The following is a 24,154-nucleotide window of genomic DNA, read 5'->3' on the forward strand; positions in this document are numbered from 1 at the left end:
CACAGTGCCCCATCATCATGTAACAAATTGCATAAGCTTTTTGTAAAAAAAAACAAACCAACAAAACAAGCTGTCTTTGATGAAACCAGTTTTTACTTGGATCTTTTGTTCTGTTTTCCAGAACTATTCCATGGCAGTCTATCTGGTAAAGCAGCTGTCCTCCACGGTGCTACTGCAGAGGCTGCGAGCGAAAGGAATACGGAACCCTGATCATTCTAGAGCACTAAGTATGGCTGGTGTACTGCTTGTTTAAAAAGGCAAAATAGCTCTTCTAAAAGGAGATTTGAAATAGGACTGTGCTAACTGTGGTTTGGACTTCCTACAATTCTCTGGGTTTTGAGAATCTGATAGTGGTGTTCTTTGTATTCAGTTCCAATTCAAAGACTCAGAGGCCTTTGTTTGTACTAGGAGCCAGTCCAGGAACCCTGTTGACACTGTGAAGGGAAAAATGCAAGAGAATCTCTTTCAGTTCAGCCATACTGGCTTTGTTTTGTTCAGAACAGAACAACTGTATTTATATAGTTAACTGGTAATTCAGTACCTCAGGCAAACCAAACTAAATGCCTGGTGCTGAACCTTGATCCTGACATGCTGTAGGAAAGTCTCCATCAACACAGTTTTAGTTCCTTTGGCACAATACCATGGAGTGAGCTCCTGGAGAGAGTGTCTAGCACAACTCTCCTCCCACCCCCCTTCCAGATTTGAGTGTGAGGTTTGCTGCCTTACTCTCTTCTCTAACAAGTACGTGTTGGTGTAAGTTTGCTGGTGTTTTTATTATACAAAAACTGCTGCATGCTTTCTTTTCTGGGAGAGCGAAAATACCAACACCAGTTTCTTCTCCAACAGGGAAGAAAAGAGTCCAGCAGTAAATGCTACAAAGGCAGTGGTACATAGTGCTGGGCACTAACTTGTGCTAGTGCAGTGTGATGATTTACGTGCACACAGATCTAGAGAGTTTTCAGGTGGCCACTGCTCTGTGTCTACAAGATGAGAATGTGGGTGTAGGTCTGATTCACAGAGCAGGAAGAACATGGAACTGACTTGTTCATTTTACCACTGACTGCTTATAAAAACAGAGGATGGGTAGAGCTGAAAGGCTTCTGTAGTGCTGCTATTTCACTGCAGTAATTTTAAACTAACCTTGTCAGGTTACATCTGATTTCCTATTTCTCAGTTAGCTTTTCAATTTTAAATCACTGGATTGCCTGATGAGTATTTTGAAGGTTTGTAGTGGTGCATGTCCATGTGAGAGTTACTAACACATTTTTGTAATGTGTTTGAAGTTAACAGTCCAGTCAGTGTGGCTCATCTTGTTGTAGATTTGAAATAACTGTCAAGTACAAAGTTGCATATATATGAAGAGAGACATCACTCTATAAATACATTTTCTAGAGATCTTGGATTAAGCTGAGCTTTTTCTTCTTTTCACTTTCTTAAATTTTGTAGTTTATGATCTTGCTAGAGAGTAAAGACTGCTTATATTGCATGTTTATTGTCTGAGTCTGGAACAATAGTCACTGCTGCTTGCTTCCAGTACATTTGGGAAGCTGAAAGTTTAGCACACAGTTTCAGATGTGTTTTATTTCTCTGTCATCCAATCTGTGCTTTAAATCAACTGTAAAATAAACCTTCTCTTCTTTCAAATAACAGTTAAAGAGAAGCTAACTGCCGACCCAGACAGTGAAATTGCAACAACAAGCTTAAGAGTTTCTCTTCTTTGTCCAGTAAGTTGTTTGTTTTTTTATTTTATTCCCCCCAAACTGAATCTGATAAAAATGTGGCTGTTCTCTGACATGAATTTGGTAGAGATTAGCTTGTGTTTACCTGTGTATTGACTTTGTGGAGATGGGATCCAGTACTGCAGTTACCTGTCACTCTGCCTAAGCATGTGATACACCCCTGAAATAATGAGTATCCCCTTAACTTGAAAACACTACTGAAAATTCTGTGTAAGCAAACATTTAAATTTGCCAGTGCATCATCTGAGTGTGTGGTTTGGATCCTTGATTATGAGAAAACCACTCTCAGTGCTGAGGTTGTGAACCTGGCTATCAAAAAGAGCTCCTCAACCAGTGTCTGCAGTGGCTTCTAACTGAGTTTGATGATATGCATGTATACACTTTGAGTAGTTAATAATCTTAGATTAAAAGTGAAGCAGTGTCCTAGAGATTATTTAAACAAAAATTGTTTCAAATTTGAAGTGGGAGAATACTTTCCTGATGAATGTGGAAGTGGCAGAGCCGTGCTGTGTCGTGACCTACTAACTGGTTTTTAACCAAGCAGGAGCAGAGAGAAGCAGTAGTTTATACCTGGGTTTACGTTACCATTGGTAAACTGCACAGTAGTAACATTATGTGCACTTTTAAAAATCTTAGGGGCCTAGGGCTCTTGTTTCAAGTGCTGTGCTCCTTCAGAATACAATTACAAATACAGTATTGATTGACACAGTATCTTTATTGCAGTGTAACTTGTTAACCTTTTATCAAGACAAAGGATACATCTGTTTCCTGGTTTGGCTCAACCTGCTCAAGCTTGACACGAAATTTTCAGTTTTGAAATCTAAAGAAGAAAACTGACTTTATTCTTGCAAAAACCAAGCTTATTTCTCAAGTTATTAAGTGTGTTCTTAAACTATAATTTAAAGATAAACTTTTACATAAGCTTTGCTTTGTAAAAAGCACAATTAACATTGTGGTTAATTTTTATATCTGTATTAGGTTATTGTAAGACTTTACATGTGCTTTCATTATCTTCAATCTTAAGGCTTTCTCCCTCTCAACATCTATGCTAACTAAATAATAACACATTTATAAGGAAGATAAACACATCTGTAAAAAAGATACAGGGTTTGCATTTGTGAAACAAAATCCTGATCTGTAAACTGCAGACCTCATAACCTATAGTCTCACAAACTTATGAACTTGTGTGTCACACAGAAACTGCTGCAAATTTGGGATGCTGAAGTATTTTGGGTTCACACCTGGCAGCCTGTTTTGCTGAGTTGTTCTAGTTGAAAGTTTGTTGTGCTGCTGGTACTTTGTTATTCTAGAAAGCATCTTGATGGGTTGTCATTCTTTAGGCAGGTTATTCTTGCCACTTGCAATTTGTTTCCAAGACAGACAAAAATAGTTATCAGCAGGAGTTAAAGGGCTGTGAGACCTTAGAAGTGCCTTTGTATTAATTCAGTATGTTAAATTAATCTTCATGCATCTTCTGGAATTACAGATTTTTACTTCAGTTGTACTTGCTTCTATGGATTGTTCCATGGGAATTTTCTGACACTTTTTGTGTGTGCTTCTGTTTGCCCTGATTGCCTCTGTTACTGATGAAACTTCTAATGCAGAGCTTGTAGGTACATTTCTTTTCTTGATGACTGCAATTCAGATGAGTTAGTACTAGAGCAGAAATACCATCTACAGTGTTGCTTTTAGGACTGCAAGTTTGCTGATACCTAGAGAGGTCAAATTCTATTTTGCTTTCTCAGAGTTGTGCCAGGGATATGAACAAAACAGCAATCAAACATGAGGATGTAGCTCTTCAGAAGTCCTACCCTTGCCAGTATTTCCTCTTTAAAATTGACTGCTTTTCAGATAAACATAGAATACAAAGTCTATATGACATTATTTTGAGCCTGTTTGTGTCTCTTTAATGCTGGCTACAAAACATACACACTTGACTTTTTTGCCCAGAATGCTCCTCATTCAGTGCTGTCTGATGTCACTGTCACTATGGGAATCATCCATCATTGCAAAGGCTCCTTGGGACAACAACTGCACCTTTCATCCTGTCCTATAAATAGAAAGGTTATTAGCATGATTCAGACTGTCCTCGGGTCTGGATGTAGTTTTATGATAGCCTACATCTTTTCACTCGCTCATTTGGAAGCATTGGCTCAGGGAGAAGTTCTTTGTGAATATGTTGTGCTTACCTTCTACTGCCTGATGGACAAAGCAAGCTTTGAAAGTACACATGGAAAATGCTGCTTTGGCCTCCAGCAGCAGAACCAAAAATGAAGGAATGATGCATCTCCAGGTCTGTTAGTGTGGGGTGCTGTTCTCCAATCTCATTGGTCAGGGGTGTGATTCTTCAGCAAGATAAAAGGAATTGCAGACCTGGATGGGAGGTGGCAGGTTTAGACTTTAGAATCTCTGTTTTGCCTTCAGAAAGAGTGCAGAGGAGGCAGCCTCCTCTGAATTTGTTTTGGATTGCTGCTGAGCTTTTTTTAGCACAGAGGCCTGCTCTCCCTCTGAGCCCCTGGAGCACAGAGGAGAAGCTGCCCTTAACTGTTGGCTGCACCTCTCCAAGATCCAGCCGGTGAGTGGGCTGGGCTGGGGCTGTTTCAGGAAGACACTTGAACTCGTGTTCTTTTTTTTTCCACTTGGAATACAAATAAATAAATCCACAGCCTCTGCAGCAGGGCCAAATATTTGAACAAAAACTCCAAATCTAGCATGTTACTGTAGGTTTTGCAGCTTTGTTTACAAGTCCTTAACTCCTGTTTTGGGTGCATTTTTAAGCACGGGAAGATGGCAATGTTTGTGTGCTCGAGGGAGAAATTAATGCAGTGTTGCTTTGCCTGCCGACAGGAATCAAAACAGTAACAGTGTTGGGAAACACAGGTTTTCAAAAGTTGGGATGCATCCCTTCTTTTCTGACCCTTTCTTTTGTCAGTTCTGACACAGCTTGGCCAGGATGGCAGAGCTGATGCAGGGGGTTCAGTGCCAAGAGTGGGAGAGGAGACATCGACTCGTTAACGCTGAGCGCGCCGGTTGGGTCTGCATGTGTGTGGCTCCAGTTCAGCCTGCCTGCTGCTTAGAAACCCGTTTTATATCAAAAGCTGGTGAAAATCATTCTGCTTTAAATCTGCTTTTTTTCCTCAGGACACGGGTATTTACGATGTCCCTGCAGCACGTGTCTTTGACCTTTTTTTTATTTTGCGTCACGTAGAAGCGTCCAGGTTTTGTCTGCGGTACCGCACTCTTGATCCTTGCTAGGCTGGGAGGCTCTTATTGTGCCCAAAAGACAAATGAGCCATTGACCTACCATCTGGGAGATAAGAATTCATAGCAGACATGGATCAGGGGGCCTTGCTTTGTTGGGGGTTGATGATGTGATAGAAATAATGTGCTTGGTCATGGATTTGGGGGGAGGGGGTGCCAAACACATGGCACATGCAGCACCTCCTGCTGCCTGAGCTCTCCTCCACCATCACTGCAGCCTCCCCAGGGAGTTCTCTGCTCCCCTTCCATCTGGTGGGGAGTTTTGTGACAGTGACTGAGAGCCAGAGGGAAGAAAAATAAACAAAATCCTGCAGTTTAGCTGAATTTGCTGGGAATGGGGTGGAGGGATTTCTGCTTACGGGGGATGCAAAAAACAAACAAACAAAAAAAAGCATCATGGAGGAAGTAGTGGACTGTGAGTAGAGCCTTTGTTCTTGATATTGTTTTTAGTTTTCTGATATTCTGAGATTGAGTGCCATCCTGTGGCACCCATCTTGCATTGCTCAGACCATGGTGCTTGCTTGAGCTGTGCTAAAAACAGTTCCTGCTCAGGTCCACGTCTGGAGCTGGCTGATGGTTTGCAGATGAAGGTTTTCTGTGTGTTTTTGTCAAATACATGGAACTCCAAAATAATTCAGTATAAATAGTTCTTAAAAAACAACAAACCAATTATTTATTAATGTGGAAAAACTCTTGTTTAGATGTTCCTGCTTTTTTACCTTTAGTGTGTTCAGTTAAAACCCCTCGAAAGCTGCAGCATGATCACTTTGCCAAATACAACTGCTTGGAATTTTTTTTGGGGTAGAGGAAACTTTTTTTATTTCAGATTAATATAAAATACCTTTCACTGTGTAATCAATTTTGCATTCAGAGTAATCATACGTTGATGTTTTATGGTCTGGGTCAATGTTGTTCTATCTATCCAACTCAGGATACCCCTGTTCTACAATTTAACCTGAACCTTCTGTGTGTAGCATTTCCTTTGTCTCTGCTCAGCTTGAGCACTCAGCTCTGCTTTCTTCTTGTTTTAAACTTCGGGCAGCTTTGTGCTGGCCTGCAAAAATACCTTGCAGTCCTGACCTTTCTACAGGCTTGAAGAAAAGGATGGTCCCCCTCTGAAAGTGTATGTCAGAGCTCATTTTCCCTTGTCTCATCTTCTGTTACCATCTGCAGGCCCTTGGCAGTGTTGGAAGAGGGTGATGGTGTTACAGGAGTAGGCAGCTATGTGCATTTGACACAAGACAAAGGCAGTGATGTTTCAGGTTAGCCCACAACTGTGCACACAGCAGTGGTGTTTATCCCAGCAGGAGGGGCAGAAAATAGTTTCTTAATAGCTCACACGTGTGACTTATTTTGTGAGTAGTCACTTTCTGACAGTTCTTTGGAGAAAGAAGTGAAAATGCTGGAGTTAGAGCAACACAGCAGGAAAAGAGCTGTAACACTGCAAATGCATTGCTGTGTGCTTGCTTCTGGGGCTGTGAAGTGAAAGAAGTGGTTCTGGTAGTGCCCTGATGACTGAAATATGGACAGCAGCTTCAGAGCACACACTGAGAGTGAATCAGAGAGGACTGACCCGTGTTCATCAGCTTTTAAAATGCTACTGAAGAAGACTGATTTTTGTGGTTCATCCAGATGTTTTACAGGTGCCCAGTGGACTCTGGATTTTGTTGTGGGAATATGGAAATATGTAGTCTTCAGTTTCCTCGATGCAATGTAGTTAAAAATGTGGGTTTTAGTAACTTTTAGGTGAGAATCAAACCTACAGGAAGGAGAGAACGGTGTGTGTGGCCTGTATTGTAATCAAAACTCAGATTTGTGAGAGTTTTTTCTGGAGTTAATTTAATACCAAGGTGATGTCATCTTATGGTTTTTTGTCTTGTTTTCTCTTCAAGCTGGGCAAAATGCGACTAACTATACCATGCAGGGCCCTGACCTGCTCACACCTGCAGTGTTTTGATGCCACTCTGTATATTCAAATGAATGAGAAGAAACCAACTTGGGTCTGCCCTGTCTGTGACAAGAAGGCTCCCTATGAACATCTCATTATTGATGGGTAGGTAAAACTTGAGTCAAACTGAAGGATGTACCTGGCACAGAATGCAGTGCTCTGGAACCTTGGTTGTATGACCTGTTTTAAGTTACCATGTCATTTTATTTTGTTGTGTTGATGAAGAACCACTGAACAGGTGCCTCTTTGTTCAGTGTTCTGGGAGAATTGTGGTCGTTAAACTGTTGAAGTTAATAATAATGATAGGTATTGCTTCTAATCCCAGAATTTTTTACTTACCCTGCCAAAAACACTTGTGTTGCTACTATTCTGTAGTGCTGGATCTCTTGATGAGAAGAACACGTGCTGTATTTATATTTTTATGAACCAGCTACACAAATCAGGCATCACTGGTAGCTGATGTTAATGTTAGATGAAATAAATACTTCCACCCCCCAAAGTGTGTACAATTCCATGTACAACTTCATGCTAGGGGAGTTGCTGGATCTAGAGAGTGACATAGAGATTGATTCCCTGCCACTGGCTACCTGCAAAACATAAAAACACCCCAAAAAACCAGTGTGTGTCTCCACGAAGAAATGCCTGGTGTGTGTCCCTGGGTGTGCATTTTAATTCCTTAGATAGGAGCCTTCTTTCCCGAGTGTGACAAAGGAGGAGAACAAGCAGAGGTTCCTGCCAGAGGGGCATAAGATTGCTCAGGATCCCCTTACAAAAAGCTCTTGTGGAGACACTCGGGGCTTGTGCAGGCTGCTTTGCATTCATGCACCCCTGGGTTTGCAGGTCCTCTGCTTTGGATTGAAAACCTGTGGGGTTCCTTGTTCTAACTTTCAGCCTACAATAGTAAAGACTCAGAGTGGTAATAATTAAAACAACATGCTGGCTTTATTTCTTGGTTGCCAGGTGCAGATGTTGGAGATGAGGTGACAGCATTATAGCGTCCCAAAGAGACGGTTATTTCTGGAAATTGTTTCACTCTGGGAAAGAGTGAATTTTCTCACTAATTAAAGCCAAGCTCTTTCCTATGCAGAACCACATGAATAGTCTTGGTCAGAAGCTGGAATTCCCACAGGGAGTGATGTGGTGCCAGGATCTTAAAAGTTTTAGGAGACACAGCTAGAAGAGGCTGCAAGTTTAGATTCCCATGCTCAGCTTTTGTTAGCAGGTTTTTACTTAAAAACTAGAAAGAGGTTTCAGGAAATGCTAGTCCTTAAATCCTCAGCTGCATGAGACATGGGCTTCCTCAGATAGATATTGTCAAAGATAAATATGGGTAAGCAAGAGATTATTATTTTTTTTAAATGTTAATTCACAGTCTTCCTTTGTTTTGGGAAATGAAGAGCTCTGTGTCCTGAGCTCTGCAGGATTCCACTCTTGTTTCAAGTGAATGTGCAGATTTTCATTTTAGATAATATTTAAAATTGTTCAGTGACTCCTTTTTATCAAGGAAGCAGGTGAGAGAAGGGCAGAACAATGGAAGCTTCTGACTTTTCAAACACTAGTTCAAACCTACACTGACAAAGATATTGGAGAAGAAAAAAAAAGGAGTTAAACTGTTTTTGAGGACTGATATTAAATGCTTTTGATTAACAGGTTGTTCATGGAAATCCTGAAGTATTGTACAGACTGTGATGAAATTCAGTTTAAAGAGGATGGCTCGTGGGCTCCCATGAGGTCAAAGAAGGAAGTGCAGGAAGTAACTGCATCTTACAATGGAGTCGATGGTAAGTCCAGTTTGGGGTTGTAGGGCTGGATGTCATCCTGTGGAACTGGTAGCTGTTGATGTTCCTTTCATTTTCCAAGGTGCTCAGTTTTGCACGTATGTCGTTAGCTTTGAATGATAATTTCTGAGAAAGCCTGCTTCAGTAATACGTGCTTGGGGCTGATGGCACTTTTAAGTGTTATGCAATTTTGTTGTCTTTTATTCTTAGTTAAGCTTATTTATGAGGGCATATGATAAGGTGGGATGTTAGGATGATTGCAGTGTTGTTGGAAGTTACAGCTTATAATGTTGGTTTACTTTGTATAGGATGCATAAGCTCTTCCTTGGAACATCAGGTGTCTTCTCACCAACAGTCAAATAAGAACAAGAAAGTAGAAGTGATTGATCTAACCATTGACAGCTCATCAGATGAAGAGGAGGAGGAACCATCTGCAAAGAGAAGCTGTCCTTCCATATCTCCAGCGTCGCCGTTAAATAACAAGGGGTGAGAATAAAATATGCAGGCCAGTGCAGAGAGAGCATACACACACTGGGGAGTAGCAACACATTTTAAAGGGATTTGTATCTAGAAATTTCTGTATTTGGATTATATCCTGGTTTAGAAGCTTATAGCAAAGGGATTTGGTCTCGAATCACTGAGAAGACAGGAGCAGGTTGAGTTGTTAAGTGTGTAACATGATACAGTTTTCCATTTGTATTTGTGAAAATGAGTATGAAATGGTGCAAAAGGTTGTGGCTTTGGAAGTATGTTTTTAGCAAATGTGGAAATGTTTTTTTCCATAGAGAAATCTAAAAGCAGCATATACAGCAAGAGGGAGGAAGCAGTGGGAAGCATCGGTGTGGTGTGGGAGAGTGTGGGTTCTGCCTGTGATTGCTGCCAGTAGCAAAGCAATAAAGAATGGCAGAATAACCTGATTGCACCTCAGTAGCCAAGCTGTTAATAGCACCTTGTTTGCACAAACACATGGGGGTGAAAACTGAAGCTAAACCAAAGGGGTCCTGTTGCTGAACTGATCACTACTTCGTCAATATAAATTACTTGATGATCACTTGAAAGTCCCCAAAACCTTTTTGGCTGCCTTCCACCACTGATTACCTTGTCAAGGGTTTTACCTATTAGACAGATTTGTACATTTTGGGGGGGCAGGGAGGGGTGTTCAATATACCTTTAGGATTGCCTTGTCCTGGCTTAGTATTTGTAACATATTTATAACAGAGATCCAAATACCATTTGTAGTGATCTCATCAGTTTCTGCTTGTTGAGATTGAGCTTCCCTTTGCTTTTCATTTTGCTGGACTTCAGCTGTTGGGGCTGCAGTCTGGCTTGGACTGATGTAACTTTTCTGAGAAAACGTCATTGTGAGAAGGAAGTTTGGGGAACGTGTCATGCTCCTGTCTCTCTGCCCCCCTCCCCCCTTTCCAGTCTCATTGAGGCACTTTCTGTTGAAGCTTTGCATTTTAGTTGGGGACTTGCTGTTGTGTACCTGTCACAAAGTTCAGAGTGCATATGAAGGGGGTGACTTTGTGCTGAAATAGAAAACAGGCATGCGCTGCAAGGGACAGCAAGAGAAGGCCTCAAATGCTGTTCTTTTGGCACTAGAGCTGTATTTTATCCTTGTAACAAGCCTTTGTTTCTTCCAGCATTTTAAGTTTACCCCATCAAGCATCTCCTGTGTCAAGAACACCAAGCCTTCCTGCTGTTGACACCAGCTACATCAATACATCACTTATCCAAGACTACAGGCACTCATTCCATATGACACCTATGCCTTACGACTTGCAAGGTGAGCGTCTGACTGCTGGTAGCTGTAAGCACAGCTCTCCAAGCACTAATAACTATTCTAAAATGATTTAAACATGTCATTTGACAGTGCAAAGTAGTATGTTGCATCCACAGATGGATGAGATGGTATTTAAAAAAAAAACGAAATAGAGGTTAATAACATTTTAAAAGGTTGATTTTTGCAAGTGCCAGTAGTGAAGGGCCTTGGAAATGGCATCAGGATTATCCTGGTTTTATTTCAGAACAAATGGTGGAAAAATGGAGAGGTCCTTGTTTGTTTTCAGAAGCTTATTTTTTTTTTTCTTTGGCTCTTTCCAGGTTTAGACTTCTTCCCTTTCCTGTCAGGAGACAATCAGGTGAGTCAAGGAGAATCGAGTAGTATGGCAGATACTCTTTTCTGAGGAGGACTTGCTGGGATGGATCTATAGGCAAGGAAGGGAGCAGATGCATGCTGGAGGTGTAAATGCAGGCAGGCTACAGCTGGATTTTGTACACATAGAAACTGTGACCAAACATAGGAATTGTCTAAATACTAGTGTAGGATAAGGCACAACAACAGGTGAACATCTCTGTTCCCAAGGGTTAAGCTCAGTCAGCCACTGTTGGATAGTGGAAGTGCCTTCAGCCATGGCTGAATGTCCTTCAGCTCCCTCCTTAGTTTTTCAGACCTGAGGTCTGACTTTGGCCATCTGACAGTGCTGGGCCCCACCTCTGGGACTCAGAGTCCCTGACACGATTTGGAGAGTCAGGGAGGGGCAGCTCTGTTTTTTCTGAGGCCATGTGCCTGTTCATGCCACATTTGCCACCTTTCTGTAAGTGCTTACTGAGCTGGGCTGCACTGCTGCTGGCCCCTCCAGTCTGGGGAACTAACAAGGTCATTCTCCAAAGGAGTCTGGGTTGGCACTTGATCACTTTTCCTCCTGTGCCTCTAAGAAAAGGAGGGGCTGGGGTGGCCACCTGCCCTTTGTCCCTTCATGACTGTTCTGCAGTCTCGAGCAGGAGAACTGCACTAGGTGCAGAGGGATACTATCATGTTAGAATTAAGACCAGAGCCTGCACTGTAGAACTTGGATTCAGAAAAGCTTTCTTGATATTCAGTAACACAGAGATATGAGAACTACTCTGAAACAAGTAACGATGCTGCACTGATATGGTATAATTACAACAGTGCATAAAATTCAGGGAACAAGCCTGAATGCCCTGCACGGATCATCATAGTGGAGACAAATACCAAGAGCAAAATTATCCTATAGGGAGATAGTATTTAAAATCTGATTCTTGGTAGGTCAGGTTCTTCCCTTCCAGGGGCTGCCCATCAGAGAGTAACTTGGGCAGCCCTTGCTGCCATCTGATGGGCCTAAGCCTGCTGTGTCTAAATGCAGCTCCCCCAGAGCTGTGCTCTCCTCCTCCAGCAGAGCTCAGCAGCCTGTCCCACCAGCTGTGGTTGGGCTCTAGCTTTTGAGCAGAGGAGAGGGGTGGCAAAATGTTTCTTGGAATTTTGGAGCATTCTGCCGCCAACAAATTTTTTAAGAGGTAAAACAGTGCTGACTCTTCCTGTTTCTCAGTGCTCTGGGTGTCTGGTGATACTGTTGCCTTTCTGGTGTTTGCTCTGACTAGTATTTCCAGTTTCTTTTGGCTGCAGAGCTCAGGCCCTGCAGAGGTAAAAAGTTCCCTGCACCCGTCCACTTGCCTCACAGGAAGGTAGACGAGCTGCTATGAAATCCAGAAGCTGTCAGAGCTTTAGCTTACAAATACCTTCTTTTGTGCTGGTCTGAATCAAAGCTATGGTGTCTGAAATGTAACTTGCCAATGTTGTTTTTCCCCCCCCAGCATTACAACACCTCCCTTCTTGCCGCTGCAGCCGCGGCAGTTTCCGCATCCGATGATCAAGAACTTTTACACTCTCGTTTTTTCCCATACACTTCATCTCAGATGTTTCTCGATCAGCTAAATGCAGGAGGAAGCAGTTCTCTGCCAGCCACAAATGGTAGCAGTAGTGGCAGTAACAGCAGTCTTGTTTCCTCCAACAGCCTGCGAGAGAGTCATGGTCATCCAGTTGCAAGTAGGAGCAGCACAGACACGGCGTCTATCTTTGGTATCATACCAGACATTATTTCATTGGACTGATTCTTTTCAAGTAAATGAACTGGTCAGAGGAAATCTTCGTGCGTGGTTTTACTTCTTTATGTTAGAAACATAGACAAGGTGTTTTGGTTTGTTTTTTGTTTGTTTTGGTTTTGTTTCGTTTTGGTTTTTTTTTCCTTTTTTAGGGGGGAAAAAAAAAATTATGTGTACAGAGAACAAAAGTATATTTTCAGTTTTACTTTTGTATATAAACCTAAGATGGCCTCGCTGGTAAAAATAAGAAAAAAAAAACAACCACACAACAACAAAAAAAACACACACAAAAAAAAAGAAAACAAAAAAAGAAAACAAAAAAAAGGAGCTTCAGTTCATTTTTATGGATGCTGAAGATTTTACACCCGTGCATTTGTCATGCAAAGTTACTTTTTTCTCCCCATAGTTTGGACACAAATGGCATTATTTTGTTCGCAGGAAAATAAACAGGAAAGGAGCTGAACTTTCAAAGTTCAAACTTGAAAGGCTTTTTTCTCCTCTTGGAGACATTTACCTTTGGTGGAATCGAATTCCTTCATATCCCATACTTAGTGCAGATTTTATTATGCTTAAAGCAGAGTAAACCAGACCCAGCCTCTTCCACAGCATCCCCTCTGGTTGCAGGACGTAGCCTTTCAGGAGTGGGTTTGGTTTTGGGGTTTTTTTTTGTTGCCATTTCTGTTTCTATGTGACTCTATTCAGACAATTTTTTTTAAATTCCATGCTTTAATCAAGCATGTTGCAAGCTCATTAGTGCACCAATTATTCTTGAGGGCCAGACTCAAAAAAATCTCAGGCTGAGGACTTGGCTGTGCTTTTAGGAGACAAGACAGGGAATTTGTATAGAATCTAGCCCCAAATAAAGGCATTGGCACATTGGACTGTAGGTTTTTGTTTGGAAGAACTTACTATGAAATCCTTGAAAAATAATCTAAGATCCTAATCAGCAAAATATTAAAGCATGTGTCAGTTTTAAATGCGTGGAACTGCTTGTGCTTTCAGGTTAGCCATGCCTGTATAAAGGGCCTCTTGAATCCAGGCCTGTCTTGTTCTGTCTGGAGAAACCTCCTTTTAGCTGCAGTAGATCCAATTTCTGCTTCAAAGTGAACTTGCCAAGAAAAGGCAGAAAATACAACCACCACCACACTGTTGCATGGCTTGTGCAGCTGACACTGCTCTTGGCACCTGCCATCTGAGTTGATGTTCATCACAATTAACAGTGAATGTTCCATGTGAGTCTCTCAAACCAAAACCCAGCCCAGTAGCAAAGCCCCCCCTGAAGCCCCTGCACTGCTGAGGACTCTTAGGGGAGTGGGTTTCTCTTTTCTCTTTTTGGCCTTGTAATTATTTTCATTTCCCTGATTTTCAGTGTGCTTCTGTTGAATTTTGAGAACTTTGAGCCATACTTAACTTCCTGGTTTCTTGGTTTTTTTTTTTAATGGAAGTCATGCATGACATAGGAAAATATTTTTATTTTTTTTAGAACTGATAGGTCATTTGGGCTGATCTGTTCTTATTCAAGGGTGAAATGTGTAAATAGCTGGAATGTAGTTTTTCAGGAGATTCTTTAAAGTAAGAGAAGGGGGAGGGAAGGAAGCGATTCTCTTGTGTCCCAAAGTCCACATCAGAGAGAGTAAATATTCACTCTGGTGTGAAAAATATTTTTATAACTGGTTGAAAGTGCAGGTAGCAAATTTATCAGGAAAGAGAGTTAAGGAATACTAAAAATTAGCAGATTCTTGTCTGAGTTTTTAAAGTCCAAAACTGCTGATTGCAGCTAGTTGCTTTGAGCATTGACAAGGGCCACGTTTTGCCTATGAAGTTGTCTCAAAATCTTGCATTGATTAAAAAAGGAAAAAAAAAGGAAAAAAAAAAAAGGAAAAAAAAAAGGAAAAAAAAAGAAATCTTTAATCCAAGTAGCATTAGGTATTGCTGTATCATCAGTTGTATGGTTATTTGAAAGGTTCACATTATGTGGCATCAAAATTGTTTTTAGTGTTTTTACAGCATCCCTCTGCCACTAAATAGTTGACTTGAATTTTGAAAACAAATGTTTGTGTTTATATGTATATGTGTGTGTATATATGTATTTATAGATCTGTGTGTGTGAGTTAAAAGTGAGTTAAATAGTTTTTCCCATGCATGTGTATTTCATACATATCTGGCTGATATATATATTTCACCATACACCAATTTTATAATTTATTAAATGTCAGTTAAAAAAAATAATAAAAGAATAGAAAATGGGAAATACTTATTTTTTAAGCTCAGTCTGATTTTGAAGTGATTAAACCTACATTAGGAATATATCTCATACATTTTAGTCATGAATACTAACCTGGTAACTTCAGAGCATATGCTTTGCTATGATACCATTTGTAAACCTGGGGTACAACTGCTGGTGGTGTCCCCAGCTTCTGGAGCACCTGAGAGGAACTGGGGAGAGCTTGGGGCTGTTTTTCCCCAGGGTTGTGGCAACGTTTCCATTGACTCTGTTGTTAAGATGAGCTGAAGAGCAGCTTCTGTCACTTGTGACAATGGAATTAAAATCTTGTGAATTCACATAGAAAATTCAAGGTGGTGAGTGTGTGGTACCACAGGGTCTGGCATCGTTAGGCCTGTCTTAGCTTTTGGAAAGTGAGGCCAGCTGATGATGTCTTCCATTTCCTCCCCTGAAGGGAAGGAAGGCTGTTGAGTTCCCCTCCTCGTTTTGTAACCTCATTGCTCTACAAAGAAGGGACAGAGATGTTCTGAAGTCCTCCTTTGTGGTGTAACCCCAATATGCTTTGTGAATGTTCCTGTTTAATGCTCGGGTGTTCTTCTAGCTGATGATTCTCTGTGCCTCTGACCACAGTTAACGTTGCTTGGTAGAAGTCTCAGTTTGAGTTCTCCACGAGTTCCCTGCAAATGTCACTCCCAGACTCCAACCTCTGTTAGTTCACGTGTTATCCGGGAAGCAGTGGAGCGACCCAGGGTGGCCTGGCTGGTCCTGCTCCCTGCCCCGTGGATTGATTGCAGTTCCTCTCATCCTTAAACTAGTGGTCTCTTGTCCTGAAATTGCTCCAGCATTGGACTGGGGCGTGCACACGTGTGACAAACATCCTGCAGGGACAGGAGCTCGGGGCTGCTTGCCACCCGGTGCACGTGGCTTTGAGTTGCTCCCGAGGGCATCACTGATGCAGCCTTTAGAAGATGAAAAATGTCACCTGTGCCATGCGTTAAAAATTTGGTAGCACTTCCGTGAGGATAGATGTGACAGCAGTTCCAGGCCTGCCCCTTCCTCTCCGTGGCAAGGATTCCATAAAGCCTTTCAAGGATGGGATGACTGATAGATTTTCATTGGACTCTCTTGGACCTGCCTCCCAACACAGAGCTATGGACTGTGAGGAGAACGTTTTGAAAATGAATTCTTTGTTGCAGTTTTAACATTTCAGGGTTTTAAGCACATTTTAAATAGAAAGAATTGTGTTTTGTCACTGTAACTGGGTTCTTTTCCTTTTTTTTTTTTTTTTTAATTTTTAACAGAGCTTAGATTTCTAACAAGGGAAAATTGCTGGTGGTCCCCGAAAGTGCTGCTGTTAATTGTTTTAATTAACAAAGGGAAAACAAATGTATATACGCAGAATATTAAAATTACCATTAATTCCATGAATTTAAATCTGTCATTCATTGCCTTAAAACTTCCTCCTGGTTTCCACACGGCATGCCAAACCAGTCAATGGCTTTTAAAAATGTATAGTAGACCCATGTCAGTTTGTATAAAAGTACCAAGTGAAAATATTTATTATATGCATTGGAAAAAAAAAAACCACAAAAAGAAATGGTTTACCTATTGAATGTTACCTGTTTATGTAGAAATCTTTAGATGTAATAAAAAGCATTCAGTTACGTTGTGTTTCCTGGAGGGGAGGGGGAAGGGGGAGGAGGAGGGAGGAGGAGGGTTGTTTTCTGTGACCTCCGGGTTGCAAAGGTCCCTTTTGACCAGGGATCCTTGGTTCTGGCTGCTGTGTGGCTCACACTTGGCTCCAGGCTCCAACAAGGCTGCTTTGTTTTGTGAGGGGGGTGTGAAGTGCGGTTCTTTTTTGCTTCTCACTTTATTTGGGTGATGTTTACCCCCCCTCCCCACCCCCCGGGGGCAGTCACCGCCTGTGATGATACAGATGCATTCTGGAGTCATCCAAAGTGGTTTTGAGCTGGTCAATCCCCCTGATGTACAGGCTTTTATATTGTCTGCAGCTGAAAGGATTTGTTAATCAACTGTTGTGGTCAATAGGGAAGAAAGAAGCTGTGGATTGGATCTTTTGTAATTTGGCTATTGATGCATATTGGAAACAAATGCTTCTAAATTAACTCCTTGTTTCAGAAGCTAATTACACTCCTGCTCAAAGCCACCGAGGGTTTTGCTCCCTTTCATTGCTGGTGCTGCTGGAACAGAGGTCTGGAGCAGCTCGGGTGGGCAGGGGCTGAGCTCCAGGCATGGGCAGGAGCTCCAGAAGGCACGACAAGGTAGGTGGGGGTTTTTGTCCCGACATCGAGTTAAACTGTGGACAGTGGGAAGAGACTAACAGTGGAAATCCTGTCTCTTAGTCAGAGCCTGTTCTTTGTTTTTCTTTTTACTGTATGTTGCTTTTCTGGAGTGTTGGCTGAGTGCTGAGCTGCTTGTAACTCATTTCCAGAGAAACAAGGGGTTTCTGCTCTGTCTGCAGAGTAGGAAGAACTAATACGGGAAGGAAGGGGTCTCTAGACAGGCATGACAAGGTTATATCAGTTTTCCCCTTGGAGCATGATCCTTTGCTATTCAGGGGGCCTTTGCTTAGGGTCCTGGCATGTCAGGATCCAAATCTGAGCTTCCAGGGTTAGTCTGGGTCTGCAGTCCTGGGAGAGCCACGGGTGCTGGATCCACTCCCGTTTCTTGCATAGCATTCAGCATGTCATGTAATCTCTGCTTGTTTTACCCCCATGTACCAGTCCATGAGAATATTCCCTACCTTACTCTTATAGAGATGCTGTGGCAGGTTTGGAAGGGTTAAGATTGGCTGATGCTTTGTTTCAGTTTCTCCCCAGGTTGGTGCTGGTTGATGCCAGCGGTGTGTGACGGTTCAGGCTAAGGTGGTGTTGAGGCTGGGCTGGGTGTCCCAGCAGGGGACACCTGGGTTGTGTCTGCAGTGGCCGTGAGGGTTTAGTTGCTGGTCATTTCACACCTTGAGCAGAGGGTGAGTTGGTTGCTTCAGCCATAAAGATGCAGAGTTAAAGGCAGGAGCGTGTGCTCGGCCAGCGCGCTGCGGCTGCTGCTTGTGCCGAGAGGGTCTCGGTGCAGTTTTCCAGTTAAATGCAGAGAGAATCTGCTGTCTCTGGTCCTAAATGTACCACTCCAGTCTGTGCACCTTCATGGGGGCTGCTGAGACACGGGTGGAATGAGATCCATAGCGACTGCTCTGGTCACGCTGGTGTTAATCAGTCTAAAGTCAAGAGAGATGAGGTGTTTTTTCCTGTTTTAGAGAAGCTGGATTTTCATGCCTCCTGTTTTTCCCTTCCAGGCTGTCTCTAGGAGCATGTTCTAGGCATCTAGCCCAGAACCCGGTGACAGATACGTTTACCAACTGCAGCATTTTCAGTGTGTAGCTTCAGAAGTGGGCAGCTTAACTACACAGAGACTTGACGCTGCAAGATGCTGCACTTTAATAAATCATGTGACAGAAGAACAACAGCACTGAGATCTTGTATGCTGGAGGAGCCAAAGATGAAGAGGAAGGAGACAGTGATCATGGAGTGTTCCTGTGCTTGGACCCTGGGAGTTGCCCTCTGCAGCTGGTGAGCATCACTGACAGGGGGGCTAGAGGATTGCCCACTGCTCTTCTCCTGTCACTCTGCATCCTCGCCAGGGACGTGGCCACCCCACACGTGGGACTGTTAATGTGACAACTTTGTGACAGGAGAACATCTGGTTGGGAGTTACCAGATGCCACCATAGATCCTAGGAATACCAGGGAGCCATGCATACACTGAATTCAGCACCGTTGTGATGAAGCTTCCTAGGGAATCTGTTCCTACTCAGAGAGCTGTGGCTGGGCAGGGATGGAAACATCAAATGGTTATGGGTGATGCTGAATTCATGGAACACAGTGACCATGAGACCTTAACTGTCCATTAGCACTGATGCCACCATCTGTAGGCTTAAAGACATTTATTTAAATTAGTTGGTTTTTTTGAGCATGACACGTTACACAAGGGAACATCACATTCAGTTTATTTAAGTAACAGAGTGCTCCCATTTTGTGACCACATTCCTCCAGGAATGGGGTGGGAGCCTGTGGAAGTGTAAGCACATCCAGGCAAAATAAGGATTTTTTTAAAGGCAAATGATGACTCCCAAGTCCAAGCAGTAACTAGGAAAAAATGAAGTCAGAAAGTTTCAGGTCCTGCTCTTACCAAGTCTCCTGTTTTGAACTTCAGTAACTTTGAACTTCAGTAGTCAACTCTAGGAAGGCAAATGATGCGGACAAATTCTTCATATTTTATTGTTCCATTTGGTCCAACTTTGGCTTCTTTCAGCAGCTCATCAACTGAAAGAGTGAAAGAAGATAGGACTTTGAGAGGCAAATATTAGCAGTACACAATGAATAGCAAACCTCTCCTTATTCAGTTTAGACAGAAATAAGTGGTCATGCTGGTTACATGGCCAACTTTAAGTAGGGTTTTGTGATGCCTGTTAGTATCAGTGGGGCTTTAGTGTTTGGAAGTGAAGAATGTTTTCTCAGCTGGGATTCTTGCTGTGAAGACACTTCTGGAGAAGTGGTGACCGTGCAGTTGGTACCTGGCAGCAGTGATGCTTTTTTATTCCATGCCTTGGCAGTGACAGCAGTTGCCTCATTTAACATGGTCTCTTCTGTACAGGCTAAACCATTAAAAGGTTTGTTTTTCTGTCCAATAATGTCAATAAAATAGAAATAGGTAAGAAAGGATACATAGGAAAGTAATGTTAAATGCTGCTGAGTGAAGCTGCTGTGGGAACTCGATACCGTCTTCCTCTGGATGGCAGGAAAGGAGGCGAATCCCCTTCCATGTTTACTCATAACATACAGTGGGTGGGTGCTAAAACAAACATCAAAGCAACCCAACAGCCTTTATTTGATAATGTTTGGGGCAGCAGCTCCCTTTGATAAGGTATCTAGCCCAGCCCAGAAGAGGGGTTTCTCACGTGCTTGCCAATGTCACGGGGCGTGGGGCTTGTTTCCCGAGCCTGTTCCTGGTTTGCCTTGGGCCAGCAGTGTGTGAGCAGGTTTGTGGCTGGGTGCTGTGCTGAGGGATAGGTCTGTTGGCTTGTGGACCTGTCTATCATTTGATACTTTGTTAGCAGGACACCTTCTGGGTGTTTAAAGCCTGTTGATACACCCTTGGAACAGATGGATTCTAGATGGCCATGTGCTCACTGCAGGTCCTGCCCAGTCCCGTGCCTGGCTAGAGCAGTGCTCTCCCTTTCTGAGATAGGTGCCTGCAGGTCAGCAGAGCCTGGTCTGTATTTTAGCTTGGCTGAGGTTACCAGCACAGCTCTCTGGACTGAACCAGCTGTGGTTGTTTAAATAAATACTCATACTTGAGCACAGAATAACAGCTTTGCACTTGCCAGTTGTGAAATCCAGGGGGAAGGTCATTGGGGGGTGAGGCTGTTTTACTGGAAATAGTTGTGGAAGGAACCTGTTTTCCCTCTCTCCTGTTCATGTGGGTACTGGATGAGACAGTTTTCCCCTGTTTCCAGACAGTGTATAGAGCTTATCAGTGGAAGCTGCTGCTGGGGGGGATCTGGTTGCAGCAGGGGGTAAATGAGGGGCTGTTGTGAGAACTGCTGTTCCTGTAAGGTAAGTAACAGGAGATCTCACCCTCCTTTCTAAAAGAATGCCCTGATGGTAATCAAATGCTTCTGAGGACATAAATTTAAAAAAATAATTAATTCTGCCCAGAAGGTTTAAAAATAACACAGAAGAAAAATGTGTCAGTTCTCATTTGATAAATGTAAGTTAAATTAAAATGAAGTGAAGGCTTTTCTGGAGTCCCTGTAATTGAAGGGACGTGCCAGTAGTTACTGAACAATTGCAGGTGCCAGTGAAAGTGAGTCTGTTCCAGCATCAAATATTTACAGCAGCTTTGCAAGCTGGAGTTCAGAGTGTCCGGCCAAAGGGGGAATCTCTTGGTGAGCAGCAGCAGCAGGACCTATAGTGCCTTGGTACACCTGAGTAGGTGTGCAGCCTCTCTGCCAAAGTGATGGGAAATCCCTCTGCACCTCCCAAATCTTCTGTATATAATAGTGGTTCTTGCTAGGATGCCTTTAATTAGGGTTAATGTCTCCATGTCTTCACTGTTGAGCTCTCCCAATAGCTCTGAAAGAGTTTTCAGATGTAAATAGCTGCATAAACTGCTTTTCCAGTTAAACAGCTGAAGAACACACAAGACATGCCTTGGTGGTGGATCACTGGTGAAGCTGGTGATGGTGACTGGGCTGACCAACCTTGCTCTGATTAAATTCTCCTTTAACATTAGAAAGGACAGTTTTCCCCCCAGGGAGCCTCACGGAGTCCCTACAAGCCCCGTAACCTGGAGAAAACTGGCTCCTTGCCTGTGTCCAACTGCTGACAGGTTTTTCTCTTTGCCCTCTTCCTGGAAATTCCATCCTGTTATGCCACTCGGACACAAATTGCTGACAAACAGGACAGTTGTTTTTCTTCTTTTAAAAAGAACCTTATTTAATTAAGTCCCTCTCTCTCTTCCAAACTGCACTGGCCACAGCAGTGCTCTTGGGAAGCTGTCAGTGCCCTGTGTGCTCCTGACAGCAACCCCCCAGCTGGGGGCACAGACGCTCTCCCAGGATCCTTTATATACAGCAAAGTATCTTGGGGGTTGGGAAATCATCAGAGGAAACAACTCAGGAAAGGGAAAAGGTCCCTCAGTTAATGAGCAGCTGGGTTATCTCTGCAGGACGTGATGGGGGGACATCCCTTCTGCCCCCACCAAGGGAGGCACAGCTCCTTCCTGGCTTCCCAGCTGGAAGTGCCTGCTCCCAGACTGAATACAGAGGAAAATGAGGAAGGAAATATGAGGGGGGAGCATTTGACATGTCTCTGAATTGTGAAATACCTTCTTCCTCAGAAAGCTTTTCTCCTAGTCTTGTTAGTTTGGCTCTCAGCTGTGAAACGGTGATGACTCCTTTCTTCTGCGTGTCCATCATGGACAAGGCTGCAAGGATTTCCCTCTCAGGTTCCTCTTGCTTCATTTGCCTGTACATTATATTCAGGAAAGTGGAGAAATCCAACTCTGCGTTTCTGTCTGGAAGAAGAGCAGATTATTTAGGAAAGTCTCAGTTTTGTAGTCTGGATCCAGACCTAAGCATCCTCCCCCTAGTTCCCATTCCTGGGCCACCTTGTTCCTTTTCCCTGACTCTGGTTTGGACCAGGGTGTTCAAACCCCACCTATAGCTTTTCTAGACCTGTGCTCTGAAACCTCATATCCAGAATTTTTAATCCAGCCCACTCTGTGGTTCTTCTTTGCTCTTTTTGCTCTGCTTTGAATTGATGTATATGTACCTACAGCTGAGGATCTTTCTGTGCTCTTCCTACCTGTGCTGGTTGCACTGGATAGTTTCCCAGCCTCAAAATCCAATATTTATGCCTCCTGCTGCTCTTTAAGGTTTTTTTAATGGCACCATTTTCATCTGTGTGCTGGGTTCATTTGTTCACCACCCAGCACATCAGGGCAGGTTTTGGTGCCTGCTCTCAGTTATGCTGCCATGGACCTGAGAGTGAATATTATCTACTGGGCTCCAGGCAACCTCCTTCTCTTTGCATCTAGGTCTCCTGACCACTGAAAAGAGGGATTTCTCCAGCTGTAATCCAGCATGTTTTCTTCCCAGTGCTGTGCTCACCGATCTTGTGCAGGTGGAGATGTCTCTGCACCTCTCCTGGCGTCGGGCTGGCTCCCAGGCACCTCATCACTGCCAGCAGGTCAGTGGCTTTTATCTTGCCTTTTTGTTTCTTGTCATACAGGGAAAAACATTCCTTGAACTCTAATTAAAAACCAAAACTCTGTTATGCCATTTAAGATTACATTGATCTACCAGTGATGTTTCTTCTCCCATTGCCCGGCTGGGTGGCCTTGGTAAGATTCCAGCAGGGATATTGTGTCTGGGTCGGGGTGTTTTGTTTCAAGGAAGATGATGGACAGTGGGGGAGGACCCCAGGTGAAGAGCCAAGGGCAATTAAAACCCAGGCTGATGAACAGCTGAGCTAATTGGGGTCCTTCAGCTTAATGAAGCAAGTCTGAAAGTGGAGTCAGGCTTCCAAGATTGTTGAATACTGTTAAAAAGGCCTTTGCCTGCATGGGGGGAAGGAGAGAAGAGCCTTGAGGGGGGCTGGAGGAGGCTGGTTTGGGCCCTGCCATGGCCCTCAGCTCTGCCAGCCCCTGTGCAGGTGGATGGCTGGAGCTCAGAAAAAGGCAGCAGATCTGATCATGTGTTGTTTGACAGCCTGTGGGTGCCACCCCCCTGCTGCATCTCCCTCCCCGGGCTCCGCGTCCTCAAACCCACACCCCAGGGCTGACCTGGAGAGGGCTGCCTGCCCCAGCCTCCCGTCCCTGCTGTGCAGGGATCCCCTCTGTGCCCCCCAAACCCCCAGGCCTCGCTGGGTGTCCCCTGGGTGCTGTGGGGGTGTCCCCTGGGTGCCCCCTCCCCTGCAGCAGCCGCAGAGCTGCCGAGCCCAGGGGCGCTGCAGGTGAACAGATTGGCTGTAATACCCTTTATTTCAGCTTTCTTCTGCCATTCCCGTGGCAAACCCTCCCTCGTTCCCACCCGAGGCAGAGGTTCCCTTTCCCAGGGGCAGCCCTGATGCCTCGCAAAGGGGAAATGGTACTTCCTGCAACCTTCTCCCTCCTCCCCTTCCTCCTTCGCCCTCACTCCCGTCATATGCAAGTGGGCACCTGAAATTTCTCCTGGGCCAGGGCTGGTGTTTATGGTCTGGGAGGTGCTGGTTCACCCCTGCTGGCCTCGATGCACTCCAGCCTGTGGGGCTGCAGGTGGTTTTAGCTCCCAGCACCGACTTAATGAAATCGGGGGGAATTCTTTGGCTTCAGAGTGAGCAGGTCCCGGCTAGAGCTGGGAGAGGGGTGAGCAGGGGGGCACAAGCCCAGGCTGAGACACTTTTGGGGAAAATGCCATTTCATAAATGCATATAAAAATACAAAAAAATGTTAAGCGATCTTGCCAGTAAAAACCCCAAACCCAGAACAAAACTGTACATACCATTAATTTGATCCTGGCTTAGAAATTTTGCCTGTAGCACGAAGGTGTAAAAGAGAGAGGGGGGGGGGGGGGAAAGAAAATCAGCTTTAAAATCTGGAGCGGGGGGAGCAGGGCTGAGCAGTTTGTACCAGCTGAAAAGCCTCACTCACCATGGTTCTGGGGGTCCTCTGTGTGTTTCACCCTGCCTGCCGGGAGCGGAGGCGTCCGCTGGGACTTCCCAGTTCGAGGAAGGGCTAAAGTC

General features: G+C 43.8%; 2 protein-coding genes across 4 annotated transcripts in view; one reads left to right on the forward strand and one right to left on the reverse strand.

Annotated features, from left to right (window-relative positions):
- Nucleotides 1–16,517, forward strand: part of PIAS1 (protein inhibitor of activated STAT 1) — a 60,150-nt gene extending 43,633 nt beyond the window's left edge. For 2 of the 3 annotated variants that reach the window (XM_051628949.1, XM_051628948.1), the window contains exons 7-14: nucleotides 122–227; nucleotides 1,651–1,724; nucleotides 6,893–7,053; nucleotides 8,599–8,729; nucleotides 9,035–9,212; nucleotides 10,370–10,512; nucleotides 10,830–10,867; nucleotides 12,342–16,517. In XM_051628949.1, coding sequence (XP_051484909.1) covers nucleotides 122–227; nucleotides 1,651–1,724; nucleotides 6,893–7,053; nucleotides 8,599–8,729; nucleotides 9,035–9,212; nucleotides 10,370–10,512; nucleotides 10,830–10,867; nucleotides 12,342–12,638 — 1,128 coding nt within the window. In that variant the 3' untranslated portion in view covers nucleotides 12,639–16,517. The remainder of the gene's footprint in view (nucleotides 1–121; nucleotides 228–1,650; nucleotides 1,725–6,892; nucleotides 7,054–8,598; nucleotides 8,730–9,034; nucleotides 9,213–10,369; nucleotides 10,513–10,829; nucleotides 10,868–12,341) is intronic. The other variant, XM_051628951.1, reaches the window with a different exon arrangement.
- Nucleotides 16,518–18,859: 2,342 nt separating this feature from the next.
- On the reverse strand, nucleotides 18,860–24,149 carry CALML4 (calmodulin like 4). Its single transcript, XM_051628967.1, has 5 exons — nucleotides 24,063–24,149; nucleotides 23,914–23,944; nucleotides 22,543–22,683; nucleotides 21,759–21,947; nucleotides 18,860–19,192 (listed from the first exon to the last, which is right to left on the reverse strand). Exons 1-5 carry the CDS (start codon nucleotides 24,063–24,065, stop codon nucleotides 19,095–19,097), a joined length of 462 nt encoding a protein of 153 aa, XP_051484927.1. The 5' UTR covers nucleotides 24,066–24,149; the 3' UTR covers nucleotides 18,860–19,094.
- Nucleotides 24,150–24,154: the final 5 nt, after the last annotated feature.

This window comes from Apus apus, chromosome 10 (genome assembly GCF_020740795.1).
Source record: "Apus apus isolate bApuApu2 chromosome 10, bApuApu2.pri.cur, whole genome shotgun sequence".
In the NCBI taxonomy this organism is placed as follows: Eukaryota; Metazoa; Chordata; class Aves; order Apodiformes; family Apodidae; genus Apus; species Apus apus.